The sequence below is a fragment of the Pelophylax lessonae genome, assembly GCF_965119305.1.
Source record: "Pelophylax lessonae genome assembly, chromosome: 7".
Classification (NCBI taxonomy): Eukaryota; Metazoa; Chordata; class Amphibia; order Anura; family Ranidae; genus Pelophylax; species Pelophylax lessonae.
In genome coordinates, this window is record NC_138774.1 from 61,390,426 (window position 1) to 61,410,754 (window position 20,329).

Here is a 20,329-nt window from a genome sequence, read left to right on the forward strand (position 1 = left end):
GGGGACACTGATACAGGGTCAAGAGGACCGAGGTCAAAGACTGATCAGCAGTGCTGACCAGAGAGCCAGGTGGCTTGGTATTATTCCTTTATTTCTTTACTGCTGTGTAAAGTTGAAACCCCTGCATGGGAATCCTGGGTGGACTGTTTTTCCTTTTTCTTTAATAAAAGTGGGCCAGCAAGACCTTGAACGGCACAACTGGCGTGGATTCAGCTCACTGGTAAGCTCTACATTTAAGTTAAATCACCCCCAAATATCACAATATATATCAATAAAAAAGGGGTATCAGTGGGATGACACAGACATGTTGTATACAAAACACTTCAGTGGCCCCAAAACAATCACAGCACAGCACAAAACTGACTGCAGAGCACTGTAACATAGGAATCAGAGCTACACTGCACTGGTTGATATATATCCTGCAATAACTGATAAATATTTATACTGAACTATCTGATATATATCCTGTAATAACTGATAAATAGTGATGAGCCGAACACCCCCAAAGGCGGTACACAATTTTTTTTTCAAGGCCTCCTCAAGATGTTTCATCCTCTGCTCCCTCTGCGAAGGTAGGATGAGCTCTGCAACTTTACCCTTGTAACGTGGAACAAGAAGGGTTGCCAACCAGTAATTATCCCTCTCCTTGATAGCACGAATCCTTGGGTCCTTTCGCAGGCTTTGCAGAATCAGGGAGCCCATGCAACGTAAGTTGGAGGAGGCATGAGCGTCTGAGTCCTCTGGGTCAGTAAGGATGACATTGTCAGCAAGAACAACCTCTCCCCAACCATGTACAACTCCTGGGGTTTCTGGGGAATCAAAACCATCCCTTGAAGACTGCTGTATGCTATCCTCTGCATCCATGCTGCTGAAATCCTCATTCTCCTCCTCCTCTTCCTCCTGTGTGTTGTGTGGCCCTGTAGGAATGATATCTGCATAAAGGGGGCATTGGGAGGAAAGGAAGTCCTCCTCTTCCTCCCGCTGTTCTGCCTCAAGTGCCCTTTCCATGGTTCCACGCAGCATGTGCTCCAGCAAGTAGACTAGCGGAATAGTATCACTGATGCATGCATCGTCCCGGCTCACCATCCTTGTGGCCTCCTCAAATGGTAAAAGGACGATGCATGCATCCCTAATCAAAAGCCACTGGCGTGGCAAAAAAAAGACACTGTCGTTGTGCCATACTCACACAGGTACTAATTGATGGCCCTCTGCTGTGTGTGCAGCCGCTGCAGCATTGCCAACGTTGAGTTCCACCTGGTGGGCATGTCACAAATGAGGCGGTTGGTGGGCAGGTTGAATTCCCGTTGAATGTCAGATAAGCGAACACTGGCATTGAACGAACGGCGGAAATGGCCACAGACTTTTCTGGCCTGCCTCAGGAGATCTTGGAAGCCCAGGTATCTGCTCAGGAAATGCTGCACCACCAGATTAAGAACATGTGCCAAGCATGGAACATGTGTCAAGTGTCCCGGTCGGAGGGCGGAGAGAAGGTTGGTGCCATTGTCGCATACAACCATTCCTGGCTCAAGCTGTCGTGGCGTCAACTATCTCTGAGTCTGCCCCTGCCCCTGAAGAGCTGACAGAATCTCTGCACCGGTGTGACTCCTATCCCCTAGACAGACAAACTGAAGCACAGCATGGCATCTTTTAGCCTGACTGCTTGCGTAGCCCCTTGACTGCTTAGGGAGCACTGCTGTGTCAGAGGACAATTGAGCAGAAGAGGACATGGAGGAGGAGGAGGTGGTGGTGGTAGAGTAGCCAGATGTGGCAGAACGAGCACCAGCTTTTTGGAGGCGTGGTGGCAAAACAAGCTGCAACACCGAAACCTGTCCTGCATCCTTCCCAGCTGCTAGCAGAGTTACCCAGTGTGCCGTGAAAGAAATGTAATGTCCCTGTCCATGCCTGCTGGACCAAGAGTCAGCAGTAATTTCAGAATGGCCTTACGCGAAAAGAAATGCCTTTTTGGTACCTGCCACTGTGGTGCAGCATATTCCACAAATTCCCAAAAGGGAGCCGAGTCTACCAGATGAAAAGGCAGCAACTATAATGCTAGCAATTGGATGGCTTGGATACTATTTTATTCTACAGTTCAAAAACTGGGGTAGTGAAATTTGGCTGGTGCTCAAATCAAGCGGCAGTGTACTGCTAGTAGATTGGGAGATTGGGTGCAAGTCTCTGTGCCACTCATTGCTATACCATCATCCCTCTCAATGCTGGTATTTGAGAAGGTATGAGTTATAGTAGGGTTAGAGATGACAGATGAGGAGCAAGGTGATGTATGCTTGTTTTGATCTGGTGCCTCTTTCAGGTGCTGTTGCCAACGGACTGCATGGCAGGTCGTCATATGCCTTGTCAAGCATGTGGTGCCCAAGCGGCTGGTGTTCTGCCCACGCTTGATCCATTTTAGACAGATGTTGAAAACAGCAGCGCTGCGCTCTACTGCACAGATGCTGAAAAAAGCCCACACTAATGAACTTTTTGCAGCACCCTGCACTAGTGGAGCTCTGTGCTGTGACACAATAGGTTGGCTACTGCTATGATGATCCCTGGAGCACATCCTGCCTCGTTGGAGTTGTGCGTCCTCCTCCTCTTTCTCCTCTATCCTGTCAGGCACCCAAGTACAGTCAGTGACCTCATCATCCCCTCCCACCTCGTCACTGGAGCAAACTTGGCAATATGCTTCAGCTGTTGCAACATGACTGCTGATTTCTTGTCCGTCATTGTCACCCTCTCTCTCTAGACTCACGTTATTTCCTTCATCAACCTGGGAACCAACATCACAGCTTTCAAATTTGCCTGCGCATCCTCCAGCAGCATGTCACTGACACTATGATCGAATAGTTCAGATGACTCCTCCGTGCATGATGGTGGGGCAACTGAAGGAGTAGCTGTGGAGAAGGAGCCTGTGGAACGGGATGCTTTGGTAGCTGCGGTGGAAGGCAAACTACTGTGAGCATGGGTGTCAGAGGACGAGGAGGATGAGGATGGCTTATTGATCCACTCCCCCAACTCTTCCACAGGTTGTGGCTGAATAGTACGGGCAGCACCGGAAATAAAGGATGGGCATGCCCCACCTGCAGAGAATGCATTATGTCAACTGTGACCCCCACTTTTCACAATGGACACAGAGGCTGCTTGCCCTCTTTTCGTGGCCTGTGAGTGTTGGCCTCTCCTTGTCGGCCTTTCAGACATGATGTTGATACAGATCAATATAGGGTATACGCAACTGACCAATCAATGCAGAGTGCCCACAGCGTGCCCCTTTCAATGCTGAGTGCCCACAGCGTTCCCCTCTTCAATGCAGAGTGCCCACAGCATTCCCCTCTTCAATGCAGAGTGCCCATAGCGTTTCCCTCTTCAATGCTGAGTGCCCACAGCGTGCCCCCTTAAATGCAGAGTGCCCACAGCATGCCCCCTTCAATGCAGAGTGCCCACAGCATGCCCCTTTCAATGCAGAGTGCCCACAGCGTGCCCCCTTTCAATGCAGAGTGCCCACAGCATGCCCCCTTTCAATGCAGAGTGCCCACAGCGTGCCCCCTTTCAATGCAGAGTGACCACACCATGCCCCCTTTCAATGCAGAGTGCCCACAGTGTGCCCCCTTAAATGCAGAGTGACCACAGCGTTCCCCATTTTAATGCAGAGTGACCACAGTGTGCCCCCTTTCAATGCAGAGTGACCATGGCATGCCCCCTTAAATGCAGAGTGACCACAGCGTGCCCCCTTCAATGCAGAGTGCCCACAGCGTGCCCCCTTCAATGCAGAGTGCCCACAGCATGCCCCTTTCAATGCAGAGTACCCACAGTGTGCCCCCTTAAATGCAGAGTGACCACAGCATGTCCCCTTTCAATGCAGAGTGCCCACAGCGTGCCCCTTTAAATGCAGAGTGCCCACAGCGTGCCCCCTTTTAAACGCAGAGTGCCCACAGCGTGCCCCCTTTGAAACGCAGAGTGCCCACAGCGTTCCCCCTTTTAAACGCAGAGTCCCCACAGCGTGCCCCCTTCAATGCAGAGTGCCCACAGCATGCCCCCTTCAATGCAGAGTGCCCACAGCGTGCCCCCTTTCAATGCAGAGTGCCCACAGTGTGCCCCCTTCAATGCAGAGTGACCACAGTGTGCCCCCTTTCAATGCAGAGTGCCCACAGCGTGCCCCCTTTCAATGTAGAGTGCCCACAGTGTGCCCCCTTAAATGCAGAGTGACCACAGTGTTCCCCATTTCAATGCAGAGTGCCCACAGCATTCCCCCTTAAATGCAGAGTGCCCACAGCATGCCCCCTTAAATGCAGAGTGACCACAGTGTGCCCCCTTTCAATGCAGAGTGACCACGGCGTGCCCCCTTAAATGCAGAGTGCCCACAGCAAGCCCCCTTCAATGCAGAGTGCCCACAGCGTGCCCCCTTCAATGCATAGTGCCCACAGTGTGCCCCTTTCAATGCAGAGTACCCACAGCGTGCCCCCATAAATGCAGAGTGACCACAGCGTGCCCCCTTTCAATGCAGAGTGCCCACAACGTGCCCCTTTAAATGCAGAGTGCCCACAGCGTGCCCCCTTTTAAACAAAGAGTGCCCACAGCGTTCCCCCTTTTAAACGCAGAGTGCCCACAGCGTGCCCCCTTCAATGCAGAGTTCCCACAGCATGCCCCCTTCAATGCAGAGTGCCCACAGCATGCCCCCTTTCAATACAGAGTGCCCACAGCGTGCCCCCTTTCAATGCAGAGTGCCCACAGCGTTTCCCCTTTCAATGCAGAGTGCCCACAGCATGCCCCCTTAAATGCAGAGTGACCACAGCATGCCCCCTTTCAATGCAGAGTGACCACAGCGTGCAAAGAGACCAGCGTGCACTTACCTGATGCAGCGGCGACTTCTCCTCAATCCTCCGCATCTCCCGAGTCCTCCTCCTCCTCCTTGGCCAATGGCAATAGTTTGCCTTTCGGCCAATCGGGAAATGGGTCTTGGACCCGCTTCCTGATTGGCCAGGAGGAGGATCCGTGTGACAATAGCGAATATTCATTCGCTATTGTCACACAATGGGTGGGCTCAGGGCACACTGCTCTGCGCCCCAGGTCCACCCTTTTCTTACAGCAGAGCCCTTACTCACCATCCTCATCATTCCACTCGCAACATGTTAGCAGGCAAGTGGAATTTTTGACGGCTGTATATATATATATTTGTAGTCTGAGTCTTAAGTGATTAATGCGATATCTGTAACTACCATGGCCTGAGGTGTGCCAAAATCGTGCTGGTCAGTATACCTAAAAGAGGGCATACTCTAAGTATACAGGTGTCTGAAATAGAAAAAAAAGGGTGGGATACGGGTGGGAGAGAAGCAGAAGGAAACAACCAAACGTGCCTGCCAGAGGAGGAGGAATATATACCCCCCAGACTCCTCCTACAAATACAGGCTGGCCAACAATGGCCCGCCTTCATACTTGTAGTCTGAGTCTTCAATGATTAATGCGATATCTGTAACTACCACGACCTGAGGTGTGCCAAAGTCGTGCTGGTCAGTATACCTAAAAGAGGACAAAAAACACCAGAGTAGGTATGAGGGAAAATGCTTAATGACAGGATAACATGAACAATGTAATCTAGTAAGTAGCAAATGCCCTAATGGCTTTGGTGTGGGGTCTGGTATATATCAACTGTAACAGGAGGAATTCCAGGGTCCCATATATTTGATGATGCGTGAAGGAACCCCCTGTTTGGGGCTGTGGACGCTGCACCGCTATTAAATGAATGTCCTGAAAAGTGTTTCGGGTTTAAACTTAAATTTGTTAACAAAATCCTAACGTGAGAAATGAACTGCTTGAAGGTGAGAGGACATGTTGGGAAAGGGAGTAATAGACTGTTGAGGGGAGCAGCTGCAAATTCTTTGACGAGTAGGTCAAACACAACTACAGGGCACCAGCTACTTTAGTTCTGTAATAATTCATTATTCCCTAGCCCCTCTGCCTGTTTTATTGTTGGGAGTTGCAGAGGAAAATGGTCAGGGAACCGAGTGAGACTGCCTTTGAGTAGCACAGGTGCATGACAACTGGCCTGGGACACCTCCCCGGGTCTGAGGAGACCAAGAAACGTAAATAAATAGCTGCTTGAGAAGTAAACTGGGACCTACACCAAACAGGGAATGGGACAACATGTCTGACATGCCTCTGAAGAGCTAACCAGTAACTGGCAATGTTGGTGGAGTACTCGAAACAGCGCAACAAGGCACACAGGTCTCGCATGGTGGCCCAGTTATTGGTGGTGAAGTGGTGCTGTTCCGCAGAGCGACTCACACGTGCGTGCTGCAGCTGAAACTCCAGTATGACCTGCTGCTGCTCGCACAGTCTGGCCAGCATGTGCAAGGTGGAGTTCCACCTTGTGGGCATGTCACATCTGAGGTGGTGAGCGGGAAGGCCGAAGTTACGCTGCATCGCTGACAGGCGAGCAGCAGCAGGGTGAGAACGCCGAAAGTGCGCACAGACGGCCCGCACTTTGTGCAGCAGCTTTGACATATCGGGGTAATTTCTAAGGAACCTCTGCACCAAATTCAGCACATGTGCCAAGCAAGGGTTGTGTGTCAAACCGGCTAGGCCCAGAGCTGCTATTGAAATTTCGCCCATTATCGCACACCACCAGGCCGGGCTTGAGGCTCACTGGCAGCAACCACTCATCGGTCTGCAGTTCAATGCCCCTCCACAACTCCTGCGTGGTGTGTGGTTTTTTCACCCAAACAGGCAAGTTTTAATACTGCCTGCTGTCGTTTACCCCTGGCTGTGCTGAAGTTGGTGGTGAAGGTGTTACGCTGACCGGAAGAAGAGGCGGTAGAGGATGAGGAAGCGGAGTAGGAGGAGTTAGGAACAGGAGGCAAACTGAAGCGCCCTGCAATCCTCGGTGGTGGAAGGACATGCGCCAAACTGCTATCCGCCTCAGGCCCAGCCACCACTGCATTTACCCAGTGTGCTGTTAGAGAGATATAACGTCCCTGACCGTGCTTACTGGTCCACGTATCCATAGTTAGGTGGACCTTGCCACAGATGGCGTTGCACAGTGCACACTGATTTTGTCACTCCTTCTTTGTGCAGGGAAGGGATGGCTTGCCTGGAAAATTAGTGGCGGCTGGGCACGATGTACTGTGGGACAGCCACCGCCATAAGGCTCTTAAAACTCTGTGTCTCCACCAGCCGGAATGACAGCATTTCAAAGGTCAGGAATTTTGAAATGCTGGCATTCAGGGCCAGGGATTGCGGGTGGGTAGGGGGGTACTTCCTCTTCCACTCCAGTGTTTGGGAGATAGAAAGCTGAAAGCTTCCATGGGACATTGTGGAGATGGTTGTTGGTGACCCAGGAGGTGGTGTTTCTGGTGGATCCTCTGTTTGCGGGGTGGCAGGTGCCACTGTCACTACAGAGGTGGATGAAGAGGCCGAGACTGCAGCAGCAGAAGAGGAAGCAGGAGGAGCCAGAGACCTTTCTTGGTTTTTGAGGTGTGCACCCCACTGCAGCTCGTGCTTTGTACTTAGATGCCTGGTCATGCAGGTTGTGCTCAGGTTGAGAAGGTTTATGCCTCGCTTCAGGCTCTGATTGAACAACGTGCAAACCACTCGTGTCCTGTCATCATCACATTGTCTGAAGAACTGCCATGCTAGGGAACTCCTGTGAGCTGGCTTTGGTGTGCTCGGTCCCTTGCTGCGTTGGGCAGTAGCAGGCGTAGTGTCTAGGGCACAGCCGCTCCGCTTTTGCACCCTACTCCTTCTTCTGCTGTGCTGGTGGCTCTGTGCGACCACCGTCTCTTCCTCCAAACAACTCAGGTCACCTGCATGACGTTCATTCCATGTGGGGTCAAGGACCTCATCGTCCTCCACATCGTCTTCCACCCAGTCTTCACCCCTGCAACCCTTGTCGGTCTCCACAATTCGGAATTCCGCAGCAGTTGGCACCTGTGTTTCGCCATCATCTGCGATGGTCCTCCCATGTACTCATCTGGAAACATAAGTGGTTGGGCATCAGTGCACTCAATCTCTTCCACTTCTGGGGCAGGGCTTGGTGGAAGGCCCTGGGAAACCATGCTAACAGAGTAATCAAAAAGAAGAAGAGATTGCTGCATGAATTGGGGCTCAGACTGCTTGCCTGATTTGCAAGGGGGTGCGGTGACAGTTTGATGGACATCGGCTGCAGGTGCCAACTCTGACCTTTCAGCAGAAGACTGGGTGGGAGACAATGTGAAGGAACTGGAGGCACCTTCAGCAACCCAATCTACTATCGCCTATTCTTGTTCTGGCCTCAACATTTGTAGAGGCACATTAGGCCCAGCCAAATACTGCTGCAGGTTCTGTCGCCTACTCGCAGCTGAGGAAGGTGTTTCACCTGTGCGTGTAGCTGGCACAGATCGACCACGTCCTCTCCTTGCAACAGGAGCTCCACCAGCAACACCACGGCCCAGGCCTTGTCCCTTATTTGACCTTCTCCTCATATTTATCGAATTTTGGATCTTCCCCGAAATGGGTTTTTATTGCAAGGCGCAATACAACAGTATGCATTGGGTGTATCTCACTGTAACATATGCGGACAGGGCCGCAATCAACTTTTTTGTCCCCTAAATGTTTTTTTTTTATTGCAAGGCGCAATACAACAGTATGCAATGGGTGTATCTCACTGTAACATATGCGGACAGGGCCGCAATCAACTTTTTTTGTCCCCTAAATAGTTTTTTTATTGCAAGGCTCAATACAACAGTATGCAATGGGTGTATCTCACTGTAACATATGCGGAAAGGGCCGCAATAAACTCTTTTGTCCCCAAAATAGTTTTTTTTATTGCAAGGCGCAATACAACGGTATGCAATGGGTGTGTCACTGTAACATATGCAGACAGGGCCGCAATCAACTCTTTTGTCCCCTAAATCGTTTTTTTTTTTATTGCAAGGCGCAATACAACAGTATGCAATGGATGTAAAATAATTTTTTTACCCTAAATACTGTAAAAGAATTATTTTCCCCTCACATTGGTGCTTTTTGAAGAGCAGGTTAGAAAAGCAATGTCTGTCTGACATACGGTCTTTAAAGTTAAATATAAAGGAAAAAATGTTTTTTCTTTTTTAAATGCAGATTAAGCACACACATATGCACTGAGGTTGCATGAAATGTGCAGCACCGCACGCCTACCAGACTGATAATTTTTTTTGTTTCTCCCTTCTCCTCCTCACTTGGCTCAGGTCAGGGCTTAAAGAAGTCGTTCACTGCACCCCCACACAATACAATCAATGTAGATTGCTGTCTGATTAAAGCAGATTGTTCCTATCTATGCTTTCCCTACAAGCAATCTCTCCAGCCTCGCCCTATAGTAAAGTCCTATCTCTCCCTCAGCAGCAGCAGTCAGGAACCTCTCCCTATAGTAGTTATAGCAGAGTGCTGTGTGACTCCAGCTTATATAGAGTCTGGGTCACATGCTGCACTGGCCTATCACAGCCATGCCATTAGTAGACATGGTTGTGATGGCTTCTAGGGCACACTAGTTAAACTCTTGCTGATTGGCTGCCTTGCACCTGTTGAAAGCACGCCATTAAAACCGCGCCAAAACATTAAAATAACGTTACCGAACAACGGACAGTACCCGAACATACAGTGAAATGTCCGGGTTCGGGTCCCGGTACCGAATACCCAAATGTCCGGTATGAACACGAACAATACAGTCCAGGTTCGCTCAACCCTACTTATGATCCGAGGATGCCAACACATCTACTTTGTAGAATTTAGTATAGAATTTAGTGAACGTGTGCATAGACGACCAAGTTGCCGCCTTGCAAACTTGTATTACTGACGCATGATGGCGAAAGGCCCAAGAGGCACTCAGGGCCCTAGCAGAATGCACCTTCACAGGGAAAGGTGAAACCTGACCCTTCCGTGAATACACCTGTACCACTGCCTGCCACCAAGACCGGCGAGGCCAGTCTGGGGCCACCAGAATGAACAGAATCCCTTCCACCACTATTAAGCACAGAAGCCTCAGCAGGAGTTTCAGTGGAGGAAACGCATAGATCAGCCGATACTGTCCCCAAGGAGGCACCAGCCATTCAGCCTTTGGGACCTTTTGTTGATTTCTTTGAACACCATTTTCACATTCTAAAGCTACGGACTTTATTGGGACTTAAAACACCCCTTTCTTTTCACACTGATAAAACTTGTGTGCACATTTTTGATTTTTATTTAAGATTGTATTATATAATAAGTATTATCTAAACGTTAATGATAGATCAGCACTTTTCCATTTATTTGGGAGAATTCTTTTTTAGCGCAGCACATTTTTGATTATATATTTCGTTGGTACTTCTATGTTTGCTTTGTGCAGCAGCTCACTATAGTAATTGCAATCACAATTTCTTGATTAGCGCAGAAAACCCCACCACTTCATGTCTGTGGCGTTGGCCAGAGGATCCCGAGACCTGGCTACAAACCTCTGTACCTTCTCGTTGAGCCGAGAAACTAACAGGTCTACATTGGGTGTCCCCCACTGGACACACAACAGGGGACCATTCCCCCTGATCCAACACCTAATGACTCAATTAATATACCTACCAGTTCTCCACTCCGGGTATATGCAGAGAGGGCTGGAACAAAATTTTCTTGGCCACCTCCCGAGCCACCAGGACACTCTTGGTGCCAGACAGACTGGCATCCGTGGATACCACGGTCCAATACAATGGAAGGCAGGAGGACTTGCCCTGATGCAGGGCCAAGGAATGGAGCCACCACAGAGGAGCACTTCTTGTGTTTTGACTCAACCGAATCAGATTGTCCAAAGATTTTGGATCCTTGTTCCACTTGACAAGAATACCCCTTTGCAGAGGTCTCGTGTGGAACTGAGCAAATGGAACCCGCCCCGAAGGTAAAGACACCATCAGGCCTAGAGCTCGCATGCAAGTCTGCAATGAGGACAGAGTGCTGGACAACAGCAACCGAATCACCCTCTGCAACTTTGTCCGTACAGTGATTAACAGATCGCCCACCAGAACTGAGTGGGAGTCTGCTCTTAAGAGGAGATCACCCAGGTACCCCTGTACCGCAATCCCCCGCTGTCACAGTAATGCCAATACCAAAGCCAACACGTTGGTGAAGACCCTGGGGGAATGGAGGCGAGACCAAATGGTAATGCCACAAAATGATAATGTTCCTCTCCTACAGCGATATGCATATATGCATCCTCGATATCGATAGAGGCCATAAATTTGCCTTGGTGTAGGGGAAACCTCTGTACCCACAAGAAGTGATTCAGAGCCTTGAGGGCCAGAATTGGATGCACTTTCCCTTCTTTCCTGGTAACAGTAAACAGGTTTAAATAAAATCCTTGAAAGTGTTCCCGAGAGGGAACCGGCATAATCACCCTTTGCGACAGCAGATCTTGTACCGCCTCTCGTAGATCCCTTAACTTATCTGAAGATAGGCATAGATTGGATGGGAAGAGTCTGTCCGATGGTCAGGACCTGAATTTAATCTTGTAACCCGATTGGAGAAGCTCGTGGGCCCATTTGTTCTAAATCAAGGAGGTCCCTGGTTCCGGACAGAAAACAAAGAAGTCCCCCTACCCCAGTTATGGGTGAGGGTGTCCCTTCATGCAGATGGAGATTTGTCTGCAGATCTGGAGGAGCTTGTTCTCAGCTTACCCGACCACGTCTTCTTGGAACCCCCAGATGACCTAAATGGCTTAGGTCCTTTCACCTGCGTGCCGCTGAAAAATAAGGGCCCCGTCTATTATGCAGTAACTTGCCCTTAGTGGATAGAGAAAGAAGAGTACTCTTCCCACCTTTGAGTCCTTTGTTCAGTTCATCCAACAAAGACCCAAAAAGGTGGACACCCATAAAGGGGAGATCTGATAGAGCGTTTTTAGAAGCCTGGTCCGCAGACCAGCTTTTCAGCCACACCATGCGTGATTACCATTATTGCGTTTAGAACAGCTCCACTGACTCGTGACAATTTTGTCACAGTAGGCGGGAAAAGGGAGTACCTGTGCCGCTTTTAGGGGATCTGCATGCCCCGAGGGGGCCAGCTCCTCCCTTTCAACATTTTCTGCACCGATACAATCAGTGAATCCACCAGTGCCCTTGTATGCGCAGTAAATAAGGAATTATCCTCACCGCAGAGCACCCGATGTGTGTGGACGCACACCCAGTAGAGTCGCTATATGCTAACCTCACCCTGAGAATATAACAAGCAGGGGAGGTTGCCGACCACAAGGAGACGTCTGGCTTAAGTTCCACAAAAAGACCCCTATTAGATGTAAGGGTCGCACACCATTAAGGACATAGTCATCTATAAAGGGGAAAAGGGGGCCCACCGTGACGCAGACGCGCAGGCAGAGTACCCCCACACAACAATGCCCCCACAGTGCCCCCCGATTCAAGGAGGGGTGCCAGACAGCTCATATGTCCACCCCCTCTGAGGAGGGGGGGAAGGCAGGATGCCCATCCACTGCTCTATCACCCCGGTCAGCAGCTCATATAGCCTGGTCAGCAGCTCGGTCAGCCAATCTTGAGTAGGCAGCAAAGCCGCGCCCTAAATTTGGGGCCTGATCTGGTCCCGAGTCCGCCGGCAGCTCTGTCAGCTTGATCAGCAGCTTGGACAGCTTAGTTAGGAGCTCGGACAGCCGGGTCAGTCACCTGGACAGCTTGGTCAGTCACTCAGACAGCCAGCTCCGTCAGCCGTGAGTAGGTCGTAAGCCACGGCTTCACTTTTTAGCCCGATCCGGATGCGTGAGGCATCCGCCGGTCAGCTTGGTCAGGCATCTCATCTTGGTCATCTCGGTCAGCTTGGTCAGGTATCCGGACAGCTGCAAGTTCACTGCAAAGCTGGGGACTAAATTTTCAGGCCGACCCAGACACGTGAGGCGCAGACCTGAGGATGAAGAAACATCCGCTCCCCCCAAGCCTATAACCACCGCAGGGAGCCCAAAGGACATCCCTGCCCCAGTCACTAACCCTGAGGGGGCCATGAACTCCCGTGTGCGATCCGGACAGCCCGGTCAGCAACAACCGCATCCACCCACGACCGTGACTGTTAGAGGGGCTGGGGGCAATAGAAGGGAACCCGGGTGGTCCGACCAAGAAGGGGCTCACATCCACCCCAAGACCGCAAGAGCTATGGGGGGACACTAGTCACCATACCAACAACAATCGGGTGGGCATCACTCCGGACAGACTACCTCTCCACTCAGGGTGGGGGTGCTGATGGGCAAGGGGCATGCTGCGACTCAGGCCGAACCAGGTCGTGTGTATCCTGGCGAGGTGTTTCACTCGCAGGCCAGCCCCCATCCTTTGGGGCTCTGTTGTAGTGAGGCTTAGCGCTGGGCTATAACCTGCACACACTCGCTGGCCGGACTGGGAGACCTTAAGGATCTAGGATATCCAGTCAGAAACCCAGTTCGACTGTTGATTTCAGTTCTATCAGGAACATAACTAGCTAAAAATTTAAAATTTTAACAAAGGTTCCCTTTAAAATAAAAAACAAGCTAAGACCGAAGTCCTAGCAGGGAGCTTGGTCCTACTCCTTAACTAGGAAGAAACACACTGAATCCTATAGCAGAGTGAGTGGGTGTATGCCTGCAAGGACTGCCCCATAGACGTGGTAAAGTTTTTTTCCTGCCTAGCGTCCTACTCCTGTTGGGGGCAGCATAGCCCAATGGTTAGGAAGAATATGGAGCTGCGTCTGTCAGTGAACGATAGAGAAACATATATAGCAAACAAAGCAAACAATGTCCTTTAGCAACCGATGGGCTATAAATGCTGAAAAACAATACATTATATAAATATAACCAGTTTCTGTGATAACTTTCAGTTATATTATTTTGATGCAAGGAGCATTCCTGAGGATGTCCGGATGTAACAATATAATTGTCTTATTCACTGTGGACAAAGGAATATATTTGGACACTTTTTTTCAACATTAATAACACGATGGTTGCCAAAGGATATTTTTTACGTTTGCTTGCATCATCTATTTTATTATATACTGTATTTCATATTTCATCTTATTGCACTAATGATTTATAGAGTACCATTTTTTTTCTATTTCTATATATTTTCTTTTTGAGCATTGTTTTATATTTGTGTCTGATATATTTACTGAAACACTTAAAAAGTGAATTACCGCTCATTCTCTTCCCTCCCCTAAGCCTGTAACTGAGTTGCAAGGGTTTTTTTGTGGGGGGGGGGGGGGAGCAAAACCAGTACTTTTTTGTTGGTACCTGCTCCTAAGTCCTCAATCCCAGCATATGTAAGGATGCTGTCCACATTGTTCTGTGACATGTCCCAGGAAGCTGCAGTACCAGCCTCGCTGTGCTGTGCACTCTCGTGCCAGACATTCATGCAATACATTTTACAAATAGAACCTAAAGTGTTAGATCTCTGTCTTTATTTTCTTTTATGTTTTTGGATTGATTCTTTAGGTTGTGTGTGAGACTCTTATCCACAGCATAGTAATTAAGGGGTATTTTTTGCCTACATGGACCGCAAACTATCTACTATCGGTAGGCTTAGAATTTTTTAACCATGCCCTATTGTTCAGCGCAATGTAGTCATCAGTGGCGGCCTGTGCATAGGGGGCGCCAGGGCGCCGCCCCCCCCCCCCCCCCTAAAAAAGGAAAGAAAAAAAAGATTACAAAAAGAAAAATAAAGTTAAAAAAAAAAAATCCCGTTCGCCGGTCTCAGTGGTGGCTATGGGGGGGGGGTGGGGTTTACGACCCAGCAGAGGCGCCGATTGGCTGCCTTCTGGGGCGTAACCTGGGCGCAGGTCATAGCGCTAGGACACCCCCACTTTCGTTATATCCTGGCTGTGATTGGTCCAGTGTCCAGCCTGGACCAATCATCATCCAGGACATCCGATTGCTGACCCCGCTAACGTCGCAATGGGGGCGGTGCCGGTGCGTGCGTCAGTCACGCACCGTCACCGTCCGATTTCCTTCCCGCAGGATGGATCTGAAGAGCCAGAAGAGGAAGACAGAAGAGGACTAAAGGAGCAGCGCCGTCAAAGAAGACAGAGGAGGATGAAAGGAGCAGCGCCGTGGACGGTTCCCGGAATCTCGCCGCCGTCAGAAGAAGAGGACTGGAGGAGAGGAGCAGCGCCGTGGATGTCTCGCAGGCAGCCCAGGAGGAGAGCAGGTAAGTGATTGAAGCCGACCTGTGACCTCACCTGTGCCATGCCTATACCATCACCTGTGCCATGCCTATACCATCACCTGTGCCATGCCTGTACCATCACCTGTGCCATGCCTATACCATCACCTGTGCCATGCCTGTACCATCACCTGTGCCATGCCTATACCATCACCTATGCCATGCCTGTGCTATGCCTATACCATCACCTGTGCCATGCCTATACCATCACCTGGGCCATGCCTATACCATCACCTGTGCCATGCCTATACCATCACCTGTGCCATGCCTGTACCATCACCTGTGCCATGCCTGTACCATCACCTGTGCCATGCCTATGCCATCACCCGTGCCATGCCTATACCATCACCTGTGCCATGCCTATACCATCACCTGTGCCATGCCTGTACCATCACCTGTGCCATGCCTGTACCATGACCTCAAAGTCACGCAATTTTTTGCCGCGTTTTTTGCCGCGAAGCAATACCTATTACATTTTTCTTTTTGCGCCCCCCCCCCCCCCAAAAAAAAATTTGAGCACCAGCCGCCACTGGTAGTCATTCTCATTTTTATTGTGGCGTAATGCACATGCCGTATGTCTTCTCTGTCCCAAGGTGTTCCTTTTTCACAAGTTGCAAACTTATGAAGTATGGTTACATGGGCAGCAAAGTTCCCCCTTCTAACTAATGAGCTACACTGCCTCTAATATGCACTTCCTGAAAAAAAACTGTTGTAATAATTCTTCTTCACACAGGGCAATTACATCCATGTCCTGTGCAGGTCCATGTTTATCCGCATGGGAATGCACAGGTGCTACTGCCCCAATATGACATCCATGTGGGTGCGGGTGTGTACCCCTGAACTCACCCTGGGTGCATTCAGGGTCTTGCACCAGCACAGATGTCACACTGGAAGCATTGCTGTGTTTGTGCAGCCACTGTGTCCCAATAGACAGCTATGAGACTGCTGGCACGGGATGCACACAACATCTGTGCATCCCCATGCCAGTAGCACATAATCCTGCATGGGGCATGGAGGTAATCTCGCCAGGTGAACAAGGCCTACATTTTTTTTACACAAAGTTGATGATAAAAACTGTTTAATTGCAAAAACAAGCAGTCTTAGTAACTGGAAAAATATTCATCATGATGGGATATTTATTCTCTCTTTACCGTCCCTATGTCACATTTCTTGCTGGCTAAACATAAGGCTCTGTACCTTCTCTATGAATGTTTCCGCAACATCCTTTGCAGTCTTGAAATTCTTCTCTCCAACACTTTTTGAAGCATCAATGACAATGAAGATATTCATGAGGCCACCTGTTTTTACTTGCAGTTTACGATCGCTTTTAGCTGTAAAGAATACAGACAAAAATTATATCACTGGAAATATACACATTTAGGGCTGTTTAAGACAGGCAGGCAGTAATGTTTACCCTCCTGGTGCCAAGCATTTAGAAGGTGATACTGCCGCTTGTTGTTTTTTTTTTTAATTGCTGAAAGGAAATGTTAAATTGCAGGATCACGCTGCAACTGCAATCCAAGCATTGGATTGCGATTGCAGTGCAGCTCCATTGATCTCTATGGGCAAATTTGACCGGTGGTGCAGACAGTCAAACTCTGCAGCCTGAGTTAAAACTGCCATGGCCACGCTATGTGTGCAGCCCTGTCAGGCTGTAATTTTAGAATACTCGTGGGTGGCCGGGAGGGAGGGGTGGTAAAACTATGGCTCAGCTGCCTGTTTTTAACACTCCCCAGCTACCAGTGTGAAAGAGCCCTTAGAGTAAATAACATATATTTTGCAAGGTGGAATATAGGACCCCACCTTACTTTACTAACCATTTACAGCATTATTTGCCTATTATCAAGCTGTTCCTAGCCATAATAAAGCTGGCTATACACTAGTAGATTTGCATTTGAACATTTGTATGAAAATTTGTACAGAAATTCTCAGCACATTCAATAAGTTAACAAAATGTTGTTTGAAAGTACTTCCAAATTTAACTTGCTTTAAACATTCAATTTTTGAACAAATTGACTTTCCCAATTAAAATTAAAAGTCATTGTTAGAAATGTGTTCATTTGAGAATGTTTCTATCCCTTCTCCTTGCTGCAGTTAAAAATGGACATTGCTTTGACCCTACTAATGCTGAGAAAATCGAATGATTGTTCTTAAAGAAAATAATTTTAATTCTACTAGTTTATGGGCAGCTATGGATGACAAATTCAGACCGCCTCACATAATATTGCAATAAGTCCTGGAAATTCATTCAAAAACAGCCAGGCACAAGTGTGCTGCTCTATAATCCCCCATACTCATGCAATTAAAGAGTTAGTTGTACACTGGAATACCCTAGCCCCATAAATGTATGTCCCTAAATTCATCTTTCTCTGTGAAACCAACCAAATGGGCTTCAAAGAAGGCCCACATTCCCTGTAAAGATACACTGTATGGCCAAAAGTGTATAGACATCTGACCATCAGAACCGTATGAGTATGAGCCATTTCCAAACCATGTTGGATGGGAAGACAAATGGTGTTTCTATTCATCCCAAAGATGTTTAGGGTTGAGGTCAGGGCTCTGTGCAGGCCACGTGAGTTCCAGCCCACCAAGCTCAGAAAATCATGTCTTTATGGCAATGGCTTTGTGCACAGGGCCACAGTCATGCTGAAACACAAAAGGTCCTTCACCATTCTGTTACCACAAGCAATAAAAAAAGTTTAAAGTGTTCTTCTGTACCAGCCATTCTCAACCAGGATTCCTCAAGGGTTGGCTAAGGGTTCCTTGATTTGTGGCTAATTGACCTCCATCTGATGGTGCCTGCATAGTTCCAGATCGAATGCCACTTGGCAGCACTATTTGAATGACTGCAGGGGAGTCATTCTGGTTACCTCTGTAAGTGCGGAATTCTTACCATGTTCCACATTTAATATAGAGGCATTTTCCCTATGCCAACCAATGGACTAATCCTACCAGGGGTTCCCCGAGATCTGGTTGCGAAAGGCTGTTCTATACTGTAAGTCTGACTATATACTATGTATTTTCCAACCTTCAACTCTGTCCGGGTCTGATGATTCAATGGTTTCAGCCAAGGAAGATCCAAATACCTCTGCCACTTCTTCCGGGGTATCATATGTGTAAGAATCTGTAGACAAGGTGGTTTATAGGGTAGTATATGAGACACGTTATGCGATATCCAGATTTTTTTTAAACCTATACAAGATAGCCCCAAATATTTATTTGCAAAAGGTAGAATTTTAGTTATTTATTTATTTTAAATGAGGAAATACCTTAATTTTCTTTTAACCATACAGTTTTTAATGACTCTTCGAAAATAATCTATCTATACAGGTAAGTTACAAAGTGTGTTATGGTACAAGATAGAAAATAAGTTTTACAGGAGAATATGACAGATTCATTATTATATTATGGTCCTAATTTCTCCATCGTTACACTTAATTGATTGATGTGAGATGTTATGTTTGAAGAACACAAGGGGTAGGGTAGAGAAGGGAAGGGAGAAAGGAGAAGGGTAGGTTAGGTGAGGTAAGGATTAGAGTGGCAAGGGAGAGAATCCAGAAAAGCAGAACAAAAGAAAAATTGGTAATTTGGGGTACTACTTATCACAAAAAAGTACATCTGAGATCAGGGGTTGTGTACCATGATATGTTATTGAGCTAGATGGGAATAATAGCAAAAAAATAGAAAATATTGGACTTTACTGGTACCAAGAGAAGGACGGCCACATTTTGTTATGATAAAATATCAATATTTATTACAAAAATATATAAAAAGGTAGTAAAACCATGCATTTGTATTAACATAGAACAATATCCGCCATATATTAACCACTTGATGACCGCCCACTGCAGATTTACTGTGGCAGGCGGCCGCTACTGGGCAAACCGACATAGTACTACGTCGCTCGCTCAGGAGACTCTAGGGGGTGAGCGAGCGCCACCGGCGGCATGCTCCTGCCCCCGCTCATCAGCCAGGGAGCCAGTGCGTGTGAAAGGCGGCTCCGATGGCCGCCGTCCGCTCGCGATCTCCCCTCCGCTGACAGAGAAGGACGGACAGCTGATGTAAACACTGCCATCTGTCATTCTCCCTGAAGTGATCACAGAGGTTATGTGATCCTGCTAGATAGGATCACATGTCTCTGTGATGATCTCACAAGCCCAACCCCCCACAGTTAGAATCACTCCCCTAGGCTTACATTTAACCCCTTGATCACTAATCCCTATTAACCCCTTCCCTGCCAATGGTATTATTACAGTAACAGTGCATATTTTTAGTACTGATTACTGTAGTAATGTCACTGGCACCCCCAAAAGTGTCAAAAATGTCAGTTAGGGGTCCGATCTGTCCGCCGCAATGTCGCAGTCCCACAAAAAATCACAGATCGCCGCCATTACTAGTAAAAAAAAACAATAAAAATGACATAAATCTTTCCCGTAGTTAGTAGACACAATAACTTTTGCGCAGACCAATCAAAATACGCTTATTGCAATTTTTTTTTTTACCAAAAATATGTAGCAGAAAACAAATTGGCCTACATTGTTAAAAATTTTGATTTTTAAATTTTTTTTTGGGAATGTTATATGGCAAAATGTGATAAATATTGTTTTTTTAAACAAAATTAAAAATCGCACAGGTGATCAAATACCACCAAGAGAAAGCTCTATTTGTGGAAAAAAAGGACGTCAATTTTATTTGGGTACAGCGTCGCACGACCGCGCAATTGTCCGTTAAAGTAATGTAGTGCCGAATCGCAAAATAGGGCCTGGTCATTAAGCAGCAAAATCCTCCGGGGCTAAAATGGTTAAAAAACCAACATGTCTTTGCTATATGTTCCTTCCTCTTTTTTTGAATCTAGATGGGAATACATTTTCAGGAACTGCACTCCAGTCTATGCTCTTCTGAAATACTTTATTGGATCATCCATAACAGATATACAGCCATGGTGTCTCCACCCCAAAAAAATCTCCTCCTTAATGCATTTTACCACATTGTGGCTTGATCACAAGGATGACAAGCAAAGATGAGATTTTTGATCCTGCACCCAGGGCCTTGAGATTAAATGAAAGAGTAAGTCGAGAGAGGTGATTTGGGACTGGGACACTGCTAACTATGTTATTGACCCAGTTAGGGGATGTTAATAACTATAGTTGAATAGAATCTCATGCTTGAGGCAGGGTATAGTAAGATCAAGT

The 20,329-nt window shown here is 47.9% G+C and overlaps 1 protein-coding gene across 1 annotated transcript in view; it reads right to left on the minus strand.

Moving 5' to 3' along the window:
- The window catches only part of LOC309560038 (complement factor B-like), a 131,524-nt gene that overhangs the window by 92,234 nt on the left and 18,961 nt on the right, over positions 1-20,329 (minus strand). Inside the window, exons 5-6 of the mRNA XM_082263541.1 lie at positions 18,166-18,261; positions 16,335-16,468 (exon numbers count right to left, since the gene is read on the minus strand). Coding sequence (XP_082119667.1) covers positions 16,335-16,468; positions 18,166-18,261 — 230 coding nt within the window. The remainder of the gene's footprint in view (positions 1-16,334; positions 16,469-18,165; positions 18,262-20,329) is intronic.